Source organism: Hippocampus guttulatus, chromosome 12 (assembly GCF_054856545.1).
Source record: "Hippocampus guttulatus isolate MCC_2025c chromosome 12, RoL_Hgut_1.0, whole genome shotgun sequence".
In the NCBI taxonomy this organism is placed as follows: domain Eukaryota; kingdom Metazoa; phylum Chordata; class Actinopteri; order Syngnathiformes; family Syngnathidae; genus Hippocampus; species Hippocampus guttulatus.
In genome coordinates this window covers 14,673,514-14,697,435 of record NC_141272.1, presented here as the reverse complement: position 1 = coordinate 14,697,435, position 23,922 = coordinate 14,673,514, and the positions used below count along the sequence as shown (strand labels likewise).

The window sequence follows — 23,922 nt, the reverse complement described above, 5'->3', positions numbered from 1 at the left end:
CTCCGCCTACAGCCCCCACCACTGGCGGCTGCACGCAGTGCACGGGGGAGGCTGGCTGCGCTTACGAGTACGTGGAGGCGAGCTGCGCTGATGATGCGGATGCTTGCATGCGTTGCGTGTCGCAGATGACGCGCAATGGCCGCAGTGGTGCTGCAACTGGTACTGTTACTGGTGCCGCTAGGGAGGAGAGGCTGACGATGCTGACGGAGGGCGGAGGAGGAGGAGGAGGTGGAGGAAAGACGCCTTTGTGGTGTTGTCGTGTCTATTTTAAGCCAGCGTGGACCGGACGAACATTCGGTGGTTCATCAAGGCCCACAACTAGGATGAAGATGCTGCACAATCCGAAGAGGACGCGTAACCTTCGCCTGTGATTACGAGAGAGACGGGCGGCAATTTAATCATCGAATTGGGTGAGAAATGTTTGTGTAAAATGTTGTTTTTCTTGGTCCAATGACGTAAGTAATGTGCACGCATGGATACGACCGAGCGTGACGGATCACGAACGACTATTGCGTTTGAGTGGTTAGCATGTCTGTCACACAGTTTTGAGGTTGGGGGTTCGAATCTTGGCTTAGGCCTTACTGCATCGAGTTGCGGTGCTGTACTCCCACAATCCAAATACATGTATGTGACGTTCAATGAAGATTCTAAATTTCGTGATGTAAGTTTTCTCTGCATGTGCCCTGCAATTGGATGGCAACCAGTCCCGGGTGTACTCCGCTTCTCTCGCCAAAATGTCATCTGGTATAGGCTACAGCTCACAAGTGATCCCTAACGAGGATACGCAATATCATAGATACATGGTTGATGAGGCATTCCATCTCATGAAACTCAAAACATTCCTCAAAAATGTACTTTTTCTTGAGACTATTTCCCCTTTAAAAAATCTGACTAGAAAATGTTTTTTTTACAACATGCAAGTTATTTTGGAAAATATTCCATTTTATTCTCAAAATAAATAGAATACTTTTGCTCGAAAATTATTCCTTACTCTTTATTCATTTACATTATAAAATTGAGTTTTTATTCTAAAAATACATGACTTTTGTCCAAAATATACAGATTTTCACAAAGAAATTTTTCTTTTCTTGAAGCAAAACAGCACTTTTTCTGGCAAGATTACACTCCTTTGTAATTTGGGGATTTAAGGTTAAATATGTAAATAAAAATGATTTATGTTTTCTCTCTTCGGGTTGATGATAAAAATGGACAAAAACAAATGTGGCGCTTGAACACATCCATATAAACTTCCTGTTATATCTCATTGGCATTGTCACCAGGAGGACCATAGGGGCCCACGGAGAGGCGTTGCAGTTATTGCACTTCAGTTAAACATCATTTTCCAAGCGATGCTGCCCCCTTTAGAGACTTTTTGAATGACCCCTGGCTGAAGACCATCACAATATACACTCCAATTATTAAAGGAAGAGAACGCCTCTCTCAATGAGGCTCACGTGGAGCACCATGCTGCAGCACAACAACAACAACAACTACCCTTGCCTGAAGGGGTCACCCCGCGAGACTCCTCTGAAATGCTCCTCGGCCTCGCAGCCGCTCCCCAGCAGGCTGGAGCTGGGCCTGGCGGGCCTACCGCTCATCCGGGGCTTGCGGGCCTGGGCACTGTGCTCTAAGAACCGGCAGAAGAGCGGCACCACAGCGAGCGGCGGACAAGCACCAGTGTCACCCCCTACCGGTCGCAGGACTTGTTGTTCCAGGCCGGCGGATGTGCACTCTAGTGGGGCGTGGGGTTCAGGGTACGGCCTCCCCCAGGCCGCGGTGGGCGCCCTGGTGACGGTGGCGACGCTCAAGACATCTGAAGGCAACGGGAAGACGCAGACTCAGTGTCTCTTTCTGCGGAATGACAAAGGAAGTTGTTTGTACTCCACATCTGGTGGTACAAGCGGGGGTGGAGGGTGGCTGAGAGGGAAGTCTGGTTCCGGTACTGCGCGTCGGGACGGTTCTGCTCTCCAAACGCAGACTGCAGCGAGCCGAGTTCGAGTGCGGTCAGGCCGCAGATGGAGAAAGTCCACTCACCCGATTGGCCGAGAGAAAAGACATCCTGATGAGGAAGTCACAAAGAAAGAGGAAAAACAAAGCAAAGCCGGCCTGCAGCGCCTTACCAGTCCCAAAGGGGAAGTCTGTCAAGAACATAGAGGACTGCGGGAGTCTACTGAATGCCTTCAGAATATGTCCAATGAAGGAAGTACGAGGAAGTCCATTTACACCGACACCCAAGACAACAAAACACTTCCAGAGGAGGAAGTCAAAGTGGAACAGGAGGAGCCACATAAAGTTTGTCAAGACTGCGTTGTCAGTCCTGAATGGGAAGCCAGTCAGAAAAGCAGAGGACCCAGGGGGAGTCCTGATTACCATGAGAATCCCTCCAATGCGGAAAGCCAGAGAAAGTCCAGTCATGCGGCCGGCGTTGAGGAGGAAGTTGCTGAGAAAGAGGAAGAGACACACAAATTGGAGCTGCAGCGCATCACCAGTCCAGATGAGGGAGCCTGTCGGAAAAGCTGTGGACCGGGTGGGACTCCTGGATGCCTTCAGAATGCTTCCAACGAGACAAGTATCGGGAAGCCCAGTCACGTGGCTAGCCAAGGCAAAAGACTTCCTGATGAGGATGTCACGGAGAAGCAAGAAAGGGGAAACAAACTGGACCTGGCCTGTCGGGTCAGTCCTCACAAGAGAGCCTTTAGCAAAAGACGAGGACTGGTTGGGAGTCCTCAATGCTTTCTAAATGCTTTCAGTGTGGACAGTGAGAGGAAGTCCAGTCATGTGGCCTGCCGAGACAAAAGACTTGCCGATGAGGAAGTCACAAAGGAACAGGAAGAGCCAGACAAAGTCAGTTCGGAGGGTGTCGCGAGTCCCAAAGGGGGTCTCTGTCAGGAAAGTCCAGAGCTGGGAAGGAGTCTTGGATGCCTTCAGAAGCTTTCAAAAGAGGAAAATGCCAGGAAAGAAGGCACTCTTAGTGGGGAGATAACAGGAACGAGGAGGGAGTGGGAAGAGAATGCAGAGGAGGGCGAGGAGGGGAACGGTCTCTGCCAGAATGATCCCTCTATTTTGTTGGCGGCCAACCCAGACCTGGAATCTTCTCACTCCCACTCGAAATGTAAGAGAGGCAAAGACTCCATAAACATAAAAAAGAGACGGGATGATGCACAGCGTGCCATCCAGGCGCCTTTTGATGACATCACAAGCCGATGCACGGAGGAGCCCTATCCCGCAGGGGGCAGCACTGGCCAAGCAGAAGGTGAGGTTGGGAGAGCGCTCAGGAGCAGCGGCGTGCACTCGGAGCCGGAGCACAATGTGACAAACACAACAAGGGCATCTTCTTCCTTTTCTTCTTTTTCAAGAAAAAACTTCAGAGAGGACTGTGTGAAGGGGAAAGAAGCTGACTGGATGCCAACTGAGTTTGCATGTGGGTTCATGGTAACTCTCGCTGGTCCCTGCCTGCATAATTCCAACCCCGCCCAGCCCAGTTTGGGCACCATGGCAACAAGTCAGAACTGCACCGAGGCAGAAGAAGTCAAAAAAAGAGGCCAAGACAGGATAGAGCTGGAGAGCCGGGACGAAAAACAGGAGAAAGATTGGGACGATGAAGATGAGTTTGGAGGGTTCGTGCAAGCAAAGGGAGGAGAAGAGGGTAGCCAGGGTGTCGCCGTTTCCTTCCCGGTGCATTGTGGGAGCTCAGCAAGTGAGTTGACACAACTTTTAGTGCATGTTTACATACCAGACACTTCATTAAGTACACTAGATTAGGAGACTTGGCTAAAAAAAATGGACAGTCAACTCATATTACAGTACTAAATTGTCAAATCCAACTATCTAACTTTTTTTCTGTCTGATATACATATGTTTCCTTCTCGATACATTCCCCATATTTTAAATCTTGCTATGTGTTTGACAACTTCTACATGCCTAATACCATATTCGCATGAGTAAAAGATTCCAAGTGAGGTCAGACCAGGAGGCTGAGCTGTTGGATTACTCTCTTGCTTACTTCCTCGCCTTTGATCCGCCTAATAACATTTTTGGAATTACTGCTCGGGATTAGGCCGGCTTCTTTCAAAAGGTTATGCTTCTGTTTTTAAGACCATAATGGGACAAAATATAGTGGGACACCACCAGTTATTGCATCAAATGGACAAATCTCCTTTTTCAACATTGTATTGTAAAGTTTGTGCGCTTTGAACAGCATTCGAGAGCAGTGACCTCTCCGGGGAATTGTATGACTGGAAGCCCACCTGGATGGGAAATGCGGACACGTGGGCAGCCTTTCCACAAGACGTGGGCGACGAGAGTCGGGATCTTGTGGGACAGTGGTGGCCTGAAGAGGCAAGCACGGACAGGGTCTGTCATGAACTGGTAAGGAGGTTGTCTCTTCATGGAAGTGCAAACACATTCCATGGCTTGTCACAGATTGCAGACTGACATTTGCAGGGCAACAGACTATTCCCATGACACTTAAAAGTAATTTCTAATATAACAGCTGTAACAGTTTATGCCACTCTCATGATACTTGCCAGTCCCATGACCTTCCCACGCCACTTCCCTAACACTTATTCCTACTCCCACTACGCTTCGATAACACCCTACACCATTGCGTTAACACGTCTCGATCACTCCCATGACACTTCCAAAATACCTCTCAGACCGTGAGGTATTCCCAGTCCACTTCTGAAAAAAATTAATGCCACTCCCATGACATTCCCACTCCACTTCCATGACACTTAAAGCCACACCCATGACACTTCCCGGTGCACCTGCACTACTGTCATGAGACTTCCTAATATTCTGAACAATTGTCAGTACATCCAATGACATTTTTGTTCTGCCACTCCCAGAACATTTCCCTTACACTCCTGGTCCTCCTCCAGACTATTGCCATGACAATCCCAGTCTACATCCGTGAGATTGATGTGGTCTCTCCCTCCTGCAGGGTCTTCTCTTTGTCACGGCCTTTCCCTCGGTGCCCAACTCAGCCCCCCGCCATCCTGCTGACATTATTCCCACACTGACACAGCTTCTCGCAGGAAGCAGCAGTCAGGAAAAACGGTCAGTCAAACATGGGACTTTGAATTTTTTCACAAATGTGGAAATGAGGGCGGCACAGTGGTCGACTGGTTAGCACATCCGCCTTCACAGTGCATAGGTACAGGGTTCAATGTTGGCTCTGGCCTTCCTGTATGGAATTTGCATGTTCTCCCCATGCCTGTGTGGGTTTTCTCTGGGTACTCCGGTGTCCTCCCACATTCCAAAAACATGCATGGTAGGGACACGGAACACTCTTAATTGTCCCTAGGTGCGATTGTGAGCGAGGATGGTTGTTCGTCTATGTGTGCCCTGTGACTGGCTGGCAACCAGTTCAGGGTGTCCCCCGCCTCCTGCCCAAAGACAGCTGGGATAGGCCCCAGCACCCCTTGTGATGATAAAGCGGATTAGAAAATGGATGGATGGTGGAAATGGCTCTATCGTGTGGCCATATGATGAATTTCAACATAAAACAAAAATGAGGGTAGGGTTTAAAAATATCAGTAATTTAATCTCATCTTTGAAATTTAATGAATGTATTATAATTAGCTCTTCATGATCAAATATGATAATTAAAAAATATATTTATGTAAAATGATTTATTACTTGGCCCGCCCGGTAGTCCAGTGGTTAGCACGTCGGCTTCACAGTGCAGAGGTAGCGGGTTCAATTCCAGCTCCGGCCTCCCTGTGTGGAGTTTGCATGTTCTCCCCGGGCCTGCGTGGGTTTTCTCCGGGTGCTCCGGTTTCCTCCCACATTCCAAAAACATGCATGGCAGGCTGATTGGACGCTCTAAATTGTCCCTAGGTGTGAGTGTGGGCGTGAATGGTTGTTCGTCTCTGCGTGCCCTGCGATTGGCTGGCAACTGATTCAGGGTGTCCCCGCCTACTGCCCGAAGACGGCTGGGATAGGCTCCAGCACCCCCTGCGACCCTAGTGAGGATCAAGCGGTTCGGAAAATGGATGGATGGATTTATTACTTTGTAAATAATACAATTATCAAATGATTTACAGAATACAAAAATGTAAAACTTCTAATTTTACAGCATTTTTAAGGTATTTTTATTATTTTATATAGAAGGGATGATTTTAATTGTATTTGTTTTAATTATTCATCATGAATCTAGTACTAATCAATTACAAAATAAAATATGAAGAATACATTATTTTAGTTTTATTTTTTGACAATAACACATTTTTGAATTAAACAAATTAATTTATTCATCCAAATGATCACATTTTAGTTAAAACATGCAAAAGTGAACGCAAAAAATATTACAGGACTTCTGAAAATGAAGCACACTTTGCATGCCCCTCCACTAGGTGGTGGTGAATAACACTTGTCATGACAATCTTTTTTCATGACAAATACTTTTATGGTGGACTCTTCAGGTTGTTGGACGGCTTCCATGACATCAGCAAAATGTCAGTCCACAAGTACAAGCGAGGCGGCGGTGGTGTCAACAGAAGTCTTCTGCTGAGCTCATTACACATGGAGCAGCCCAACAACGTAAGTGCATACACGTGCAGTTGATTTAAAAAGTCTACACACCCGTGTCTTCCTGTGTGGAGTTTGCATGTTCTCCTCCTTAATCTGGTCATCTGTTAATATGGGGGGAAAAAAATAAACAAATAAATACGATTTTTGTTGGTCGGCCGATTGATCAGTCCAACCGTAGTTCAGGTTTTAAAGTGTGCTAATTGATTAATCAATTGAATTTTGCTTGATGTTCTCATTACAGGAGAGCCGAGCTGTCCATCAGTGGTTGAATCGACGTCCTTCCCCCGGACTGCTCTCACCCAATCGTTACGCTCACAATGCGGTGGCCAAGCGGCGTCTGTCCTGCGACTACAACAAGAGCAGTCTGGAGTAATTGTTTTTTGTTGGGGGGGGGGGGGGGGGGGCTTTTTGGTTGGGTTATTTTTTAAATCTGGTGATGGCATCGACCCACCTCTTTACTTTAACTTATTTTTGAATTCAATACGGCTTGTGGTGGGGGTTTTGGGACACAAAAACAGGAATGTGATTTTTAGGTGAGGACCGGAAACTTTTCACAGCTTCACCACATGTATGAAAAAGGAAATGGGTGTCACGTGTCGGTCGCAGCCACTATTTACCAGAAATTTCTTCAGCTTTCATGGCGCCACGTTTCTTCTTCCCTCTACAGTAAATTTTTCAATTAAATTTTACACTGTTAGGCTTCATCATAAGCTAAGTCAGATGCATAATATGGCAGATTGTTGTCACAAAAATTACTGTTCTGCCTTTGTTCTTCTCGTCTTTTCACCAAGTGTATATTTCCATTTTACACCAACATTTCTGTTTTTTAAACTGTGAATTACAAGAATCCCCTCATATAAAAGAGATTGCTGTCACAGGTACAACACAGCCACTACTTACTAGAAATTACTGTGGCTTTTAACACTGCTTTTCATGTTGCCACATTTATACTAGTTTTTTTTTGTTTTTGTTACATTTGAATACAATAAGTTTTATTTGAACACAGCAAATTCTCATCACATGAGACAGACAGAAATTGTTGCAACTCCTTCTCTTGTCTTTTCAGCAAATGGAATGTTTATATTTGGATCATGGCCACCATTTTCTTTTTTAAATACTGCAACACAAAGGATCCACAGCCCAAACACGGGATTAAATGAAGTAGATTGTTGTCACATGTCGGCCACCACTTGCCAGCAATTCCTGCAACCCATTTAATGTTGCAGAAGCACACTTTTCTTTTCGTCTGTTCTGATTTTCAAGGCTTACATTGTGTTTCTGTTACACTGAACACACTAAAAAGTTGGATCTGGCACTATTTAGGTTCGCCATGAAAAGTAAGGGAGATTATTGTCACAAGTAGGACAGAGCCAGAAACTTCTGCAACTTACTTTATCTCGACCTTTCAATAAATTGAACTTTAAGTGAACCGCAGCCACCATTTAGCTTTTTGGATAAACACTTGAATACAAGATTTCCCAGAGGCCTGAAAAGGGATTCAATATATAAGATTGTTTTCACCTGTAGAACAGCTGCAAGGTCCCTCAGAGCTTCACTGAGTTTTTGTCATTTGCACCACCATTTTTTTAAGCAGACGAATACAAGACTCCCCAGAGCTCATAAGAGGTTGTTATCATTCGTGGGACGTCGCCATAAATTTCTTCAGTTCCTTTGATGGAGGCTGCACCGCTCCACTTGTTTTGTTCATTGCACACTGATTAGCTTTCTGGTCGCTCAGATGTATGAGGAATTTGGGAGATTTTTTTCATATGTCGGAGACAGTCAGAACTTGACAGGAATTCCTGCATCTTACATGTTGCCATGATTCTTTTCGGGGGTTTTTTCAACTTTTCAATTGATTTTTTTTTCGTTTTTGCACAGTTTAGCTTCCCCATACAACCCAGACATAGAAAGAATATGGCGGATTTTTGTCACACAAGGACTCAACCACAAATCTCTGGAGCTCCTTTTTTCAGGAAGTTATTATATATATTTTTTAAGTAAGGACAACAACCACCGCTACTCCACATAGATAATGGTGGCCCGAGCAGGAAGTCGCCTCACTTCCAAAGTGGACTCATCTCATTGGCTGTGTTCTACTTCCTGTCGCTTCCATGCTGTCAATCAAAGTGTGTGACTTTGGGAATGTGCTATGTTTACTTTGTGGACTGGATGGCTCGACGGGTTTGTTTGTGTTCTCCTGCTGTGTCTGTTGTGTCACAATTTTCATTGCAAAGAGGAAGTCCTTGACCAGTTCATCAATAAATTGATCGTTTTTCCTCATCACATACTCTGCGTCTTGTTGATCGGATAACATTCTTTCATTCATTAGGCGCTTAACCTCACGAGGGCCAGCTGTAAACTGGATGCCAGCAAATCGCAGGGTACACATAGACAAACAACCATTCACACTCACAATCATACCAAGAGATCAGAAAACGTGTCCAATGAACCTACCATGCCTGTTTTTGGACTGTGGGAGGAAACCGGAGTACCCGGAGAAAAGCTACACAGGCACGGGGAGAACGCGCAAACTCCACACAGGAAGGAATCAGAACCTGCACCTCTGCACTGTGATGCGGACATGCTAACTAGTTGACGCCGTGCCACCCCTCAGATAACATTAAAAAATTGAATGTTTAATTCCAACACACTTTCAGTGGTGATGGCAAGTTGACCTCGGCAGCCAATGCTGTTTTGGTTAGCATGGAACATCAAATCACTTGCAATGACTGCATAAACCAGAGGATCATTTTTCAAAGGAATCCAGAATATCTAGCCAGCTCTGTCATTTTTCACGGATATTTATGGCACGTGTATAATTGTACGCGTGTTACATCACAGGAGCAGATGCATGAATGAAAATTAAATGAACCGTATTGGCCCTGATTATAAGACAACCCTGATTATAAGACGGCCCTGATTATAAGACGACCCCCTCTTTTTCAAGACTCAAGTTTGAAAAAAGACTTTTTGAACACCAAATTAATTTTTATACAGAAAATAATTACAGTACATCTGAAACAAATGATTATAACAATATATTTGAGAGAAAAAGCATGTTATTTTGCCTCATTCAAATCTAAAGTGCAATCACATTCGTAAATGAATGGCTTCTGGTTTTTGAAATGTAAATTACATCATAACTTCTCCTCAGCTCCCAGTTAACCTGGCCGATCTTCGACCCACTTTTCTCCAGATTGTCACTACGTTTCTCCATTTTCTGTTATCTCTTCTATTATTTTCTTCTCTTTTCCTTCTTACCAATATTTTTTATTTTTCTTCTTCGTGCTACCGCTATTTTTATTTTTATTCTTCGTGGCAGGGGTTCACTTTGGGAGTCAACTTCAGCATTCGATTCAATGATATCTGGCGGCATCTAGCGTCGTCAATGGGTATAATGTCTAGACCTCGAATATAAGACGACCCACACTTATTATAGTCGGGCCAATACGGTAAATGCAAGTATGTAACAACAGTCAGCAGGAATACAGAATACGTATGAGATGTGTTTAGATGCCATTTTTTGTGTGTGATATATTTTTAAAAAAGACCATGATAAATCATTTTAGAACTTTCTGTAAAACTTGGACAAATGGGGATTTTTTTTTCAGATGGGTTCGGGAGGGGGCGGGGGGTGTAAACAACTGAGATAATGTTGTTGCTTAAGTGACAATATGTTACTCACCAGTCTCCACATGGCTGCAGCATCCCTCAGTCTCTTCAATGATAAAATGTATCCCTGCAAAGAATAAAGGAGAACCTGTTTTGGGTTGTTTTTTTACACTTCTTCGCATGACTCCTGCTGACGGATGCATTCAATCCAGCGTGTTTTTTGCAGTTTCGCAGGGACTCTTAGACCAGTCCTGGAATTGCAGCTTGAATTTATAGCCTATTCATAACAGTGTCATCTTTGTCCCGAGAAAGTTCCTCACACATGGATGCTAAGGCCATGCTGTAGCTCGGTCACGTTTTTTCTCATCCCCCTGCTAATCACTTCTTGTCAAAGTGTGTTTAATTTTTATGCTCTTTTGAACTGCAAGGAAAGAGTTAAGCGCACAATTTGCTGAGTCAGGCCCACAGCAGGATGAAGAGAAGCGCTTTAAGCTACAGAGGAAGCAAAACAAGGTTGCCTTAAAAGAACACACCGAGAGAAAACACAAGTAAGGCATACAAGACACGTGTGCACAAACGCTCATGTGATCCCAAGGACAGTCTGCGTGGAAAACAACATCATCAAATGAATTTGACATCTTTGTCATGTGTGCCAGTCACAAGAAAGCAACTGCATGCGTTCTAATGGATTTGTTCAAACGCGTCAGATAAATGGTGTCTGCGATTTTAGTGGGAGCACAAAAGGAGAAAACAAAAAAAGTCGGTTGTGAGTCACAGGTTCTGTGCATTTAGTGACAAGATCTATGGACACCTACCTCATTGATGCCATTGTGAAACAAGTTTCACAGCGTGACACGAAATTGGATGGACATGAAACGAAAATGTCTCACAGAAATAGGAGGTGGTCACAATTTTTGCGCAAATTTCTTTAGTACGATACCCTGAAAAGTTACAGCCCCGCCCCGTCCCCCTGACACTAGTTTGACCAAAGGACATGTAATTGTATGGAAATGTCAACTATAAAGTCCATCCATCCATTATCAGATCTGCTTATCCTCACGAGGGTTCTATTATAAAGTGACGCACGAGAGTGTATCAAGGATCCACGCCTGAAATGGAACAATTGGCTTAAACCACCCAGGGGCAGGGTGGCCACTGGAAAGTCCAGGAAAATATAGTCATTTTCCCACATTCCAGAAACATGCATGGCAGGTTGATTGAACACTCGAAATTGTCCCTCTGTGGGATTATGAGCGCAAATGGTTGTTCGTCTATGTGTGCCCCGTGATTGGGTGGCAACCAGTTCAGGGTCTACCCCGCCTGCTGCCCAAATGCAGCTGGGATAGGCTTCAGCACGCCGGCGGCCCTTGTGAGGATAAGCGGATCTCAAAATGTTCAATTTCAAGCATGGTTCCTTAAAACCTTTTGGTGTGTCTTGTTGTGATAGACATGCTCACTCAATTTTGTGTCTAGGGGTGAAACTGGTGTCAGGGTCTAAATACAGTGGTTCTTAACCTGGGTTGGATCGAACCCCAGGGGTTCGGTGAATCGGTCACAGGGATTCGACGGAGCCTCTGCCATGGAGGTTAAGACACACTCGACTCAACATGTCAATTAGTTATGACACGCCGCATGGCCATCACTGGCTGCAGATGATCACTTGACATTGCTTGTCCAATCAGTGCTGTGGGAAATTTAGTTCGCTTCATAGTCAACGTGTGACTGTCATGACAATACGTCATACAAAAAAAAAAAAAAAATTTAAAAAAAAGCTACGCTTAGCTCTTGAAGTTGTGTTTTTTTTTTGCATTTTTTTTCACAAATGAAGAGTTCGGTGAATGTCGATATTAACTGGTTGGGTTCGGTACCTCTAAGAAGGTTTAGAACCACCGGTCTAATATTTTCAAATTTCTCGGTCGGTGATATTCGGTGAGTTTTGAGGTGCTGCATTGGGGGACCTCTAAAATCTTTCATCATGGGACATGCACTTGCAAAACATTGCTGAAGTTTTGTGCATGCCAAGACCCCCAAAAGATGCTTCATTTGTTGGAAGAATCAAAATAAAAAGGTGTCAAAATATAAAGCCAGGCAGTCGAAACCCTGCCACAGTTCAGCTTTAGCCACAGGTGCTTCTACTCAAGAACTCATTTACCTGCCAGTTGAGTTGAAGCACCTGTGGCTAATGCCAAACTGTGGCAGTGTACCTAATAAAGTGTCCGATTGACACTTCTGCAGAAAGACAACCCACAGAAAAACGAATAAACACAGCGTTTCCCCCTCGAGAAGTAATTTTTCGGACCAATATCGACATAACCTTGTTAGAATTTTAGTTGGTCGATTGTGTAACGAGATCATGTGATACCGTGGATCCAGGATGCAGGATGAATGTCCGGGAGGAACCCCTCCTCCTCCTTGCCGGCGTGTGGGAGGAGGACGCGAGAGAAGGGGGGCGTCGCAGTCCGCGATCGGCCCCCTCAAAGTTTCATCGAAGAGGCTGAAGTGTCCTCTTTCCGATTCGGTGGCAGATATGCACCCCCTGGGCAAGTCGTGGCTGCTCCTCAGCGGCTTCGTCCTCTTTTACGTCATCTACCTCCTGTTCGGCGGGCTGGTCTTCTCCAGCCTCGAGCGGCCCGTTGAGGAGCAGCTCCGTCGCGACGTGGACACCCTGAAGCAGCGTTTTCTCAACCAGAGCTGCGTGTCCGCCGCCGCCCTGGATCACTTTGTGGGCCAGGTGCTGGCCGCCAACAGGTACGGCGTGGCGGTCTTCCCCAACGACTCCTCTGACGCGTCCAACTGGGACTTGACCTCGGCCATGTTCTTCGCCAACACGCTGGTCACCACCGTGGGTAAGTCAGGAAAACGGTTTTTTTTTTCGCACATATCATCTCCCGTCCATACTGAATCACGACCTCTTCTCGGAGACCTCAACCCTACGTCAAGAAGCTTCGATGAGAAGGCTCCATTTGGACCAAATTTTAGCACGTGGGTGCTTCCGTTCGTCACATTTGTGTCAAAACGGAATAAATAAAGATCTGATAACCCTGTTCCGCTATAACTAATGAGACCCTCAGGCTCAATGGTCCTCCAAGTGCTTTAATTCGCGCGTTAGTTTGTTATCACTGAGAGGGAAATGTTATCTGACTTTGATGTGTCAGGTAATAATATAACTCAACATCGAGGTGCAATCGGTACAGTAAATTCAGGAGTTCTGTGATCTCGGATGGTAATGAAGGCAACACGAGGCTTGTTTAAAAGTCCGTGATGTCACTTGCACAAAATGTTGATCACTATTTTTCCAAAATAAAAGCCGTTGTTTGCAATGTTTTATTTTGGTTTAACTCATTCAGTACCAACCAATACAATCAGTTAGTTGTTGGGGCATCTGTGATTTCAAACTGCCACTGAATGCAGTAAGCTGGATGGAAAGGCGCCAGGGCTGTTATAGATTTGGAAGTGAGGTTTTTGTTTTGTTTCATAAAATGTAAACTCCCAGGCGACTGTATGACATTCTGGCTAACAACCCGTGCTGTCACACCGGAATAAATGCAATTCTATTTAGTTTTCGTTAGTTTTGTAAATGTAATTTCAGTTTTCATTTTTAAAAGGCATTTCCGTTATTTGATTTCGTGAACGAAAGTGCTGTTGCAGTTTTAGTTTTCCTGAACTGAAATAACCTTTATGGACACTTGCAAAAGATTGAAAGCTATTGCTAACAGTCACTTAGTCATGCCATTTCAGATTGTAACTGAGGGCAACACTGGGGAGATGGAGGAAGTGGAGGGGCCGGGGGAGGGGAAGAGTTTGACTGTCACTGAAGGCAACACTGCACTTAGAGATAAAATAGGTAATGACAATCAGACATGAGTCGCAGTTATTTGGAAATAGCTATATGTAGAACTGGCAAACTAGTTAACGATAAGGTAAGAAAACCTTTATTTGTCTCACAATGGAGAAAATCTCAATTCACAGCAGCAAAATTCTGAAGGGAAGAAAGTCGAAAAACAAAGTATTTGCATGCACAAAATAAATTAAAAAAAATGAACTGCACACAGTACAGAATGCAATATAAAATATAAGCATACATGCAACTGCATATATGCTGCATAAGGAGGCTGTGCTATTTAAAATGGGTGAGTGGGGGTGAGTCCAGGTATTCAATAGCCTGACAGTAGTCGGCAGGAACGAGCGGCATTACCTCTCCTTCTTGCAGCGCGGGTGTATCAGTCTCTGGCTGAAGGAGCTGCCCAGCGCTGTCAGGGCGGCCTGGAGGGGGTGGGAGGGTCTGTCCATCATAGCTGTTAGCTTAGCTAGCAGCTCCTGTTGCCCACCTCCTCTAGAGAGTCCAGGGAGCAGCTCAGGACAGAGCTGGCCCTCCTGACCAGTCCGTGTTGGTAGACCAGTCTAGTTTATTGTTGACAGGAACACCCAGGTATTTGTAGGAGGTCACCTTAATGGGCGGTTTTAATTGATTAACGCAAGCCCTCGTGGATGACGGACAGTTTTATCCAGAGAATGTGTTCCCAGATGGACATTTGCGCGCTAATTGATTCCTTGGTGAAAACACACTTGATCTTTTTTGGCGGCGCCAGACTCAAATTTTCCTGCCGTCTTACTCTGTACGTAGTTGACATCAGATCACCTAGATGTGATGTCTTCCTAGCTTAAGTGGTTTTTTTTGGACCTTATCAAACGCTAGTAGTAGTGACCTAATGCTGCATGTAGGCATAAAAAGATACAATTAAAATTAGATGACAAAATTAAGAGAATTAATAGACAGACAAATAAGGGACAAAATTATTGTTTAAAAATTGGGGAAAATAGGTCAGTGATGGGGGGGATACAAATGTTGAAATTTTTTAAAATATATATATACTTGACTAAAACTTTAGAAAAAACATTTAATTGCTTGTCGCGTACAAGGGATTTTTTTTTAAATGTAATTTTGTGTGTGTGTTGTGCAGGTTATGGTCATACCACGCCGCTGTCGGACATGGGCAAGGTCTTCTCCATCGTGTACGCTCTGCTGGGCGTGCCCTTCACTATGCTTGTCCTGACGGCGTGCGTGCAGAGGCTGATGTATCCTTTGGTGGCGGCTCCCCTCAAACAACTCCAGCGTTGCGGCCTGGAGCCCCGTCGGGCAGCTGGCGTGCACTTCCTGGCGCTGCTGGCGCTGGTGCTGCTGTGTTTCTTTGCGGCTCCGGCGGTCGTGTTCCACGCCGTGGAGGGTGGTTGGTCCTTCCTGGATGGCTTCTACTTCTGCTTCATCTCGCTGTGCACCATCGGCCTGGGGGACTTTGTGCCCGCTGCCAGACCTGGGCAGAATTTTAAACAGCTCTACCAGGTCGCCGTCATGGGTGAGTGAGTACACGTCACGACAAGGTAATTTTTTTCTAACGTGTCTTGAGTCACATTTTACATGCAAAAAAATCTCAAGGCGCACCACTAAACAAAAATGGCATAAAAACTGGAGGAAAAGGTTAATTATTGGACCTTCTACCATCGAATGGAAGAACATGTGATTGTTCTGCTTGTCACTTTACATCTGTGGCATAGATACAGTAGATGCTCAAACACGTGCTGGTTGGGAATCAAATATTTTTAGACCAATTCAGTGAAATTTAAAAAATTCCCAACACATTGATCTCTCACAGAACATTAAACTGCTGCGGGTTGAGAATCACTGGTTTCAATTATTCTATTTAAAATAAATCAAATATATGAGCTGAATGAATAACAATACAACAGATTGGCCCAGGAATTCAGAGATCTTTAATTTTTTTTTTCACATACAAAATATACACACACACACACACCTTATTTTCCGCACTATAAGGCACCTAAAAGCATTCAATTGTCTCAAAAGACAACAGTGCGCCTTATAATCCGATTTGCCTTAAATGGATAAATTTTCTTATTTCTTGAATGTAGTATTTAAAATGTTCTACAAAGCACTTTGTTACAGCTGTAGCGGTTGTGAAAGCTTGATGTAAATAAAGCTGAAGTGTATTATATTGTATTTTCTTTAGCGTAGCTCTATCTAGTGGATGCATAACGCAACTGCAGCCACTGTTGTAGCTTCTATTCTATGCGCCTTATAATGAGGTGCACCCTATATATGAAAACAGTTTTAAAATAGGCCATTCATTGAAGGTGCGCCTTTTACTCCGAAACGCTTTATAGTGCAGAAAATACAGTAAATTCCCGTCACGCAGAGAAACGGTGGCTGGCCAGTCACATTCCCCAAAGCGTCCATTAGGAAGCAGGTATCATACGGGGCTGCGACATGCCAACCGAGTATTCCGGCAACAGAATGTCATCTGCGGAGATTGTCTCATCTCTGTGTTTTATGAGGTCATGACACTCTGAAGTGGTGTGGAATTTTGTTGCCTGAAAGGACCACCCAGGTCGTGAGTGGCAGACTTACTCGTTGCAACGGGTTTTATTTTTTTGGATGGGGGCGGGGGGGCTGGGATTAAAAATCGGAATCCGGTGCCGCAAATTGATAATCACGTTATCTTCGGGCACAAGCGAGGAAGACGGGCTGGCCAAGCGTAACAGAACAGAGGCTCGAGTTGTTTCACAAATTTTTAGATGCATGCTGCTCCAAACCAAAAGGCTTCTTGTCCACTTTCAAGCATGGGTCTTGGACATTTTTCAGTTTATCTCTTCAAGATACATGCAGCCACAAAAATTCATATCAATCATTGAAACTGGTTTTGTGTGTGGACATAAGACAGACCTGGACATGCAAAAGGACTGACAAGGAATATCGCAGACAGAATGTGATCAGATAGGACGGAGAAGGAACATTTGCGATAGATTAGCTTCTTCCTGGAATGTACTGGGAGCAAATAGGACAGACGGGGGGGGGGGGGGGGGGGGGGGGGGGATATGAGTTACATTTCAATCAATACCAACAAGGATAGACGAGGAGCAAATGGGATAAGAGGGACAAGAAACATCGAGAACAGAGTAAAAATAGACTGAACATTTGGAAATGGGTGGGAACAAATTTACATCAGAATCAATTGGAGCAAATTCGAATTCCTGGAAAGGAGGAACTAGCACCAATTGAGATGAACCAAAACACTGTAAAACTAGCATTCCTTTGAATCTCGTGTTTGCATTGAACAAATAATTTGGAGTTTGGACTGCTCCACTGGTAGTTTCTGGGTTTTCATTGGTTGTTGTTGTTGGTGGGGTTTTTTTGTCACATGTCCTTGAAGCTCATTTGGATATTTAATAAGGGGTATCACTGTTATTGAGGTTCCTCCAAACAGGACAAAAAAAGTGAGCTAATCTGCCAGCCACTGTTCATTCTTGGTCATACAGTAATCCCTCATTATTTACTGCCTGTCAAATTGTGGGCGGAGTTTTTTTTGCTTGCATGTGACCGTGTGCCTTTCAGATCAGGAAGACCAGATCTTGTTGTTGTCACCTTTGGCATAAATTTCTCTTCGTTCTGAGATTCAAAGTGGACATGTGGAAAGTTGACCTTTCAGTGTGTTGAATACAAATAGTTGTAGGACGGGAGTTATAGTTAATCAAAGCTAAAGAAATAAAACGACATGGGGGGGGGGGGGGAACCCCACAAAATAGAGTGCATTCATAAAAAATAAACAAACTAAATTTTATGTCATTTTAATTTTTGTAAATTAATTTTATAGATGAGCTTTCTTGTTTGCCCCCCCCCTTTTATTACTGCCCATCTCTACAGAAAAAAAGAGGGCATACATGGGAATGATAGATTAATTACAATTGTGACCCCTCCACCTCCATCTTGTACTCAACAAATACTGTTAAAATAAAAAAATAAAATAAGCCTCTTCAAAAACTAACTGCTAACAGACTACAAAGTAAAAAAACTCTGCTGCCAAACCCTCATGTGTGAAATGAAACAGAGTCCATCTTTCATGTGCCTTCCTCCCCACACTGACATCACAATTTGGCCTATCTATTTATGTAATCCCGCTCCCACAATGGTGTTCTCAGCCCATGACTTGGCAGTTTGTACTTTGTGACCAAAGTGGTTCGAATGAAAGGGGGAGGGGGGGGATCCTGATAATTCATGTTTTAATTAATGCACGCCAAAAACCTGTTAACTAGATACCGGTACTCAGATTGTCTCCTCTTAACTGATTTTTTTTTTTCCTCCCCGATACTTTGCAGTCTACCTATTCGTGGGCCTGATGATGATGTACCTTCTGCTGCGCACCTTCCACAAGATGGCCGACCTACACGGCCTGACAACCTTCCTGCAGCTCCCGCGCTGCGAGGAGTCCAACCAGAACGAGGACCGCGAGCCCATTGTGGAAAATGGGCACACCTCCGCCCAGAAGCGGCCCTCGTACAACTCCATCGGCGACCGGTGATATGCTCTCCCGACAAACTAAAATACATGACTGAACAGGAGATCTTGACCTTTCTGGGAAGATTTGCAGTTATTCAATGAACTTTCAAAGGAAGCTTTGCATCCTCGGGACATCCCCCCCCCCCCCCCCCCCCATGCCAAAGTATGGTTTTCATGTTTGGTTTTTTTCTGTCTTACTGCTTCTCCAGCAGTTTGAATTATTGACGGTAATATTTTCATGATGGTGATTTAGGGCCAAATGTTTTGGAGGTTTAACACTGAGTTGCACTTTAATGCTCACGTTTTAACTAGTACACTGTACAAAACCTTGTTTAAATAAAGTTATTGAAATAAGTGTTAATTGTGATTGCGGTGGGGGTGGGGGGTAAAGAAGGCCAAGATAAGTTTCCATTATCACATTTTAATGACGTTTTTTTTTTTTTTTTTTTTACAAAAAAGTGGACATTTGCGCTTTATTTTAAAACATACATGAAAAATAAGGGGTGAGTTCTAAAACAGAGATCGGTTTGGGGCTTCTTGGGACACATGGAGGTAAACACTGTGTCAAAGGACTAAAAAAAAAAAAACCCAATGAATATACCTCCCTTTAAAAAAAAGTGCATTCGGGCTGACAACGGAACGGCAGTCAAAGAGCCTTGACCGGAACTTTTGTGAATATGAAATATAAGAAGATAAGAAATATGGACCAAAAAGTAGAAGACATCTTAATGGTAACTGCTTGATAAATATGAGGTGGAACTTTTCTTCACGGAAGATTCCACACATTTTAATTAAGACACTTAATGGCTGCCGGCTCAACTACGTATGGTAACAGATTCATAAAGTTGCTTCATTGTCCACAGGTTCACTGCTTTGATGGGAAGCCCTCTGAGCATTTATTCCATATTGACCTTTAACGTACAAGTACGCTCTTTGTCCTTACAAGACAATTCAGTGCACGAGTCGGATGACTAACTTACTATTAAAAACAATTTCTACTATTTTTGGGACATTTCAGCAACTGCATTACTAGAAAGACAACTGTGCCATCGTCGTGCACACTACGAGAGGTTAACTAACAGTTTTATGTCCCATGATTAGTAAAGTAAAAGTATTGCTTTGGTGCCATCTTGTGGCATTTTCACGTTAAGCAACCACATTGAGCTGAGGGAAGGAACTTCGGTTGGTCTTGTCTGTTTAGTTTTCAAAAAAAAAAGTGCTTTGCCGCCCGCCATCTTGTGGTATCAAGAGGCAATTAAAAACCTTTTTGGGGTGGGTGTCAAGCAAATTTTGGCTCGTTCTACTGTACCACTAACATGCCCTTGTCAAGTTGTGGACATTTTGTTTGGGGCTCAATCGTAACATCTCCGACTATCATGCTCAAGGAGTGGGGGTTATTCATTACAACTGTAGAAAGCCAGTTATTCCACCAGAGGCCGAAATGTCTTACTAGTGAGGACAAAGAGGATACTACGAGTTGATATCAAGAATATGGTATAAACGCTCAAATGGCTTTCTACTGCTTCGCAGCATCAGTTAAAATTCGACACTCTGGTTTCCCACTCAGGACTCCACCAGCATGGTCACCAGGTGCTCCAGATCCAGTCCGTCCCTGAATGAAGTCGGTGGCGAACTGAAAGACGAGAAGGACGGCAGGCCCTTGGCGCTGTGATACGGGAGGTCCTCCGTGGGGGGGCACCCGTCACCCCTCAGGCCCAGAATCCCCATGTCCCTTTCCAGCTGTGACGTGTCTATGTCCTGGAACATATCCTCAGCTGTAATGTCCGTCAAGTAGCTGGAGCGCGCCGCCTCCATGCCGGCTTCCCACTCCATCAGATCCTGGCTGTGAGCCCCTCGGACCTGCTGCCTCAGCCAGAAGCCGCCGGCGTCAGGGCAGGTCTGCAGGTTCTCCAAGGATCTGAGGGCTGCCCGCGGGGAGGGCAACTGCGGGAGCGGCGCGCTCGCATCAAGGTTAGAGTCTAGGCCGGTGAGGATGGACGAAACGGCGGGTGAAATGGTAAAATCAGGGTCGGCGGAGAGGGAGCTCCAATCCTCCGCTTCCTCAAACGATGCGCGACTGGATGCCACTCGCTGGCATTTGGCAGGTGACGGCAGGTCCTGCACCCCGGTGGCTCTCATTTGCTCATGCGGTGCATGCATGAGTGAGGGAGACGCCCGTTCGTGAGAAGGCACCCGACAAGCTTCTACCTGCCGTAGGGTGTTGCTGATGAGGACAGACCGCCGCAGGCTGGGTTCCGGCAACTCCTGGTCCAGCTGGTACTTGTGCAGGGAGACGCTAAACACAAACTGGCGCTGACGCTCCCACGCCAGAGCGCCGCCGCAGCTGCCACCACGACACTCATCGGAGGACTCCGGCTGGAGCTTGCGCTTGTGCGTCTTCATGATCATCTTCACACTGCAAAACAACACATACCACTGTAAACCGTAGTACCTGGTTGACCCTATCTTGACTTGCTCACCATTCATACCACCACTTGCACTTGCTGGTCCAGCAGTTTTCGTAACCTCTTTGTTCACCCAAACTATTTTTGGTCGATTGTCTTTTAAATGTTCTGCCCAAATGGCTGCAACACTCTGTAAAACAATAAAACTCACCTCTTTCACTCCAATATCATTTAAAAAGTAGCAATGTCGGGGTGTAAATTTCCATAGAGGGGAAAAAAAATATCAAGTCTGGTTTGAAACAATGTTGTTCACATTTGCTTTTACTCTAAATGAAGATTTTCGAAGGGGCACGATTTTATTTCAAGCCATATCGCCAAGTCAAACATTTGGATGGTCAGTGATTACATTGATTACAATAAACTAGTCTTTAAAAATTGATTGACTCATACATTCCGAGGCAGGAGTCATTCAGAAGCCAACTTTATGGTAAATGGTGGGCTGTCACTTGTGGACCGCTTATCTACCTCAGGTACTCAAAGCGCTGCACACCGTCACCTCATTCACCAACTGATGTCTCAGCATAAGGAGCAACTGGAGGTTCAGTATCTTGCTCAAGGACACTTCCACACGGTCGAAACACCAAGGTCCCTGCTAGACTTCCTCGGCTTCGGAAAGCTGAAGAACCCCGAGTCACTTTCGGGATGGCGGTCCAAAACATCCACAGTTTAAAATAAAAACGAACTCAGTTTTATTAACATAAATGAAATTTCACATTTAAGTGAAAGCAATCTTTTAGACATCGCTGTGCGACATGTATCACAAACGCATTGCAAGATCTGGTGCGAATGCTAACGTGGCTAACTAGCCCCCACCCCGCTAAAAACACCGCTGATTATATTTTGAGCGTCATTGTGGATTAAATCGTGAATTTGAATCGTTTGTCGGTGGCTAGAACATAAAAAAGTGCGTGTGTGGAAAAATTTTTGATTACAGTTTTGATTAAAACCGGCGGGGGGGGGGAGGGATCCGTGTATTGGTCTAAATGACGTCACGGGAGTGCGAGTACAGTACAGTATTAGGTAAATAGTACAAAGACAACAAGAGGAATAAAAACACCTGCTTAGGTAGCTCACTCATCAACGGATAATTCAAAAGCGAGACGTCTGGAAAAGGAAGAACACCACAAAAAGATCAAAAACTGACCTGTTGCTTCTCTTCCGGCGCCGACTTCTCAGTTAACGTAAAAAAAGTGCTCAAATGCCCTCTTTTCCTCGCCTCGCCTCGTAAAAAATGAACACGCCAGCGTTTAAAGTTTAAATGCTGCCAACATTTTCTTGCTTGCCTGTTCTCCCGCCTGCGATTTAAGAAAAAAAGGGCTGGTGGTTGCAAGGTGCATCATGGGTAACGTTGTTTCACTACGACAGGCATTCGGTGGCCGTTTTTAAGGCACAAAAAAGCCTCAATTCAGAGTTCAAAAGGATCGCAAAACAATCAGCGCCAAGAGTAGCAAAATATGGACAGGGTTCGTGATTTTCTATCTTTGTGTTTGATTAACTGGCGTGTTTTAATGCACGTTGAGTTGCCATAATTCCAACACGATTACATCACCGATGAGACGAGACTCTTACCGGCTTCGCCGCAACAAAGTATCATTTAAAGCGAAAATAAGGCGTTTAGTTGTGTGTTTCAATTCACCGTAACACATTAATAACTATGAATAACCGGTTAGGATTTTTCTTTCCGGATTTCAACACGTTGGCCGGGGGGACGACGACGACGACGACGACACAAGTCTTCTTTACAAGATGACGGGAAATTAAGCATTTAATGTTCAATTGTCACCATCGCTTACCTGGAATAAGGTTTGAAGTTAAGACGAAGTCACGCAGTTGCCGTAAAAAAGAATGCCGAAAAGAGTTGACTATTGTAAATTTTAAAAATCCACTCGTTCGACCTTTCTGCCACATGAAACTTGGTCAGCCAATCAGTGAGCCAACTCCCTGACGTATGTTAGACATCAATGGGATTTCAAAATAAACTTGGGACCCTTTTAAACGATTTTAAACCACGTTTATCATCAGTTATGCAATATGTAATCACTAATAAAAAAATTCTGATCAGTTATAAGATGGATCCTTATTTTTGTAAAGGGATCGTAATAGGTTCGTTGTGAACTCTGACAAACGGTCAGTTTTTATTTTGAAGGTATACGAGTCCTACAGCGACTTCTGGAAATGCATCGCCTCCATTCTTTCTGAGCGTGATTTTTCACTTGGCGGGAGTTGCGTAACATGTCCCAACAGTTAAATTAAGCTATAACGCACGTAACTCCATGATAAAATATTAACGGCGCGTTTAGCTGTTACAAGTGTGACGTTTATGTCACAGTTTGACGAAATAAAACGTTACAGCCTCCTTTGAGCGACTCGTACGTGACTAACGGAAATTACGCACGGATTTATGGCCCCTAAAGTGAGTTTTGAAACACCGGGAACTGTTTATATTCTGAATTGCTGGTAGGTCCTCTGAAGAGGACGCATGCAATTTTTTCCTTCCACATTTTCAGAGCAACTCCGACCCAGATGGCTTCATAACATGGCTCTGACACATTTTAGTTCAAATGCCTCGAAGATGTTACGACCATTCTTGAACTTTGCTGCCAAGTCAAGGTGAAGAGATTCGGGATGTAGGAGGGGTCATGTAAATAAATGACCTATGATGTCACAGTCGGGCGGAGATCAGAATGGCCCAATCAGACACATTTTCAGAAATAGTCAGGTCACATGGTTGTTTAATTTCATATTTATGGGTGAGGAGGCATTCTAGACCTATAACTGTATTGAAATATGAAGTCAATTTACCATAATTAATAATCACTGATTATAATGGTAAAATAAAAGCATATGGACCATTCCACCAAATTGTGTGTTTGCATAAATCTCCCCATTGTGGGTCAAATGGTTATCTCATGATTTATTGCTTATTGTATATGATAACAGTTGACTTAAGCAATAAAA

General features: G+C 44.4%; 3 protein-coding genes and 1 long non-coding RNA gene across 6 annotated transcripts; 2 read left to right on the top strand and 2 right to left on the bottom strand.

The window, feature by feature from the left end:
- Positions 1–57: 57 nt before the first annotated feature.
- On the top strand, positions 58–6,918 carry LOC147197541 (uncharacterized). 2 transcript variants are annotated; one of them, XM_086126035.1, is made up of 6 exons: positions 58–410; positions 1,281–3,697; positions 4,199–4,368; positions 4,943–5,058; positions 6,426–6,543; positions 6,776–6,918. In XM_086126035.1, the coding sequence occupies exons 2-6, from the start codon at positions 1,444–1,446 to the stop codon at positions 6,905–6,907; spliced, it is 2,790 nt and encodes a 929-aa protein (XP_085982161.1). In that variant the 5' UTR covers positions 58–410; positions 1,281–1,443; the 3' UTR covers positions 6,908–6,918. The 2 variants fall into 2 exon arrangements, with proteins under 2 accessions (XP_085982161.1, XP_085982162.1); XM_086126036.1 differs by lacking the exon at positions 58–410 and having other exon boundaries at positions 1,274–3,697.
- Positions 6,510–12,654, bottom strand: LOC147197540 (uncharacterized). The gene is made up of 3 exons (XR_015102517.1): positions 12,512–12,654; positions 10,223–10,276; positions 6,510–6,635 (listed from the first exon to the last, which is right to left on the bottom strand). It is a non-coding gene; the product is annotated as an uncharacterized LOC147197540 (long non-coding RNA).
- On the top strand, positions 12,524–21,129 carry kcnk6 (potassium channel, subfamily K, member 6). 2 transcript variants are annotated; one of them, XM_086126038.1, is made up of 4 exons: positions 12,677–12,995; positions 15,111–15,503; positions 18,319–18,517; positions 20,067–21,129. In XM_086126038.1, exons 1-4 carry the CDS (start codon positions 12,677–12,679, stop codon positions 20,113–20,115), a joined length of 960 nt encoding a protein of 319 aa, XP_085982164.1. In that variant the 3' UTR covers positions 20,116–21,129. The 2 variants fall into 2 exon arrangements, with proteins under 2 accessions (XP_085982163.1, XP_085982164.1); XM_086126037.1 differs by having other exon boundaries at positions 12,524–12,995; positions 18,319–21,129.
- On the bottom strand, positions 20,063–22,100 carry sertad3 (SERTA domain containing 3). The gene is made up of 2 exons (XM_086126039.1): positions 21,461–22,100; positions 20,063–20,915 (listed from the first exon to the last, which is right to left on the bottom strand). The coding sequence occupies exons 1-2, from the start codon at positions 21,463–21,465 to the stop codon at positions 20,063–20,065; spliced, it is 858 nt and encodes a 285-aa protein (XP_085982165.1). The 5' UTR covers positions 21,466–22,100.
- Positions 22,101–23,922: the final 1,822 nt, after the last annotated feature.

Bases quoted from the DNA above. Each gene is read 5' to 3' on its own strand.
- LOC147197541 (XM_086126035.1), top strand. From the start codon at position 1,444: ATGAGGCTCACGTGGAGCACCATGCTGCAGCACAACAACAACAACAAC. The intron at 4,369-4,942 runs GTAAGGAGGTTG...TCCCTCCTGCAG, and splicing joins ACAGGGTCTGTCATGAACTG to GGTCTTCTCTTTGTCACGGC. The intron at 6,544-6,775 runs GTAAGTGCATAC...TTCTCATTACAG, and splicing joins ACATGGAGCAGCCCAACAAC to GAGAGCCGAGCTGTCCATCA.
- kcnk6 (XM_086126037.1), top strand. From the start codon at position 12,524: ATGCAGGATGAATGTCCGGGAGGAACCCCTCCTCCTCCTTGCCGGCGT. The intron at 12,996-15,110 runs GTAAGTCAGGAA...TGTGTTGTGCAG, and splicing joins CACGCTGGTCACCACCGTGG to GTTATGGTCATACCACGCCG. The intron at 15,504-18,318 runs GTGAGTGAGTAC...GATACTTTGCAG, and splicing joins CTACCAGGTCGCCGTCATGG to TCTACCTATTCGTGGGCCTG.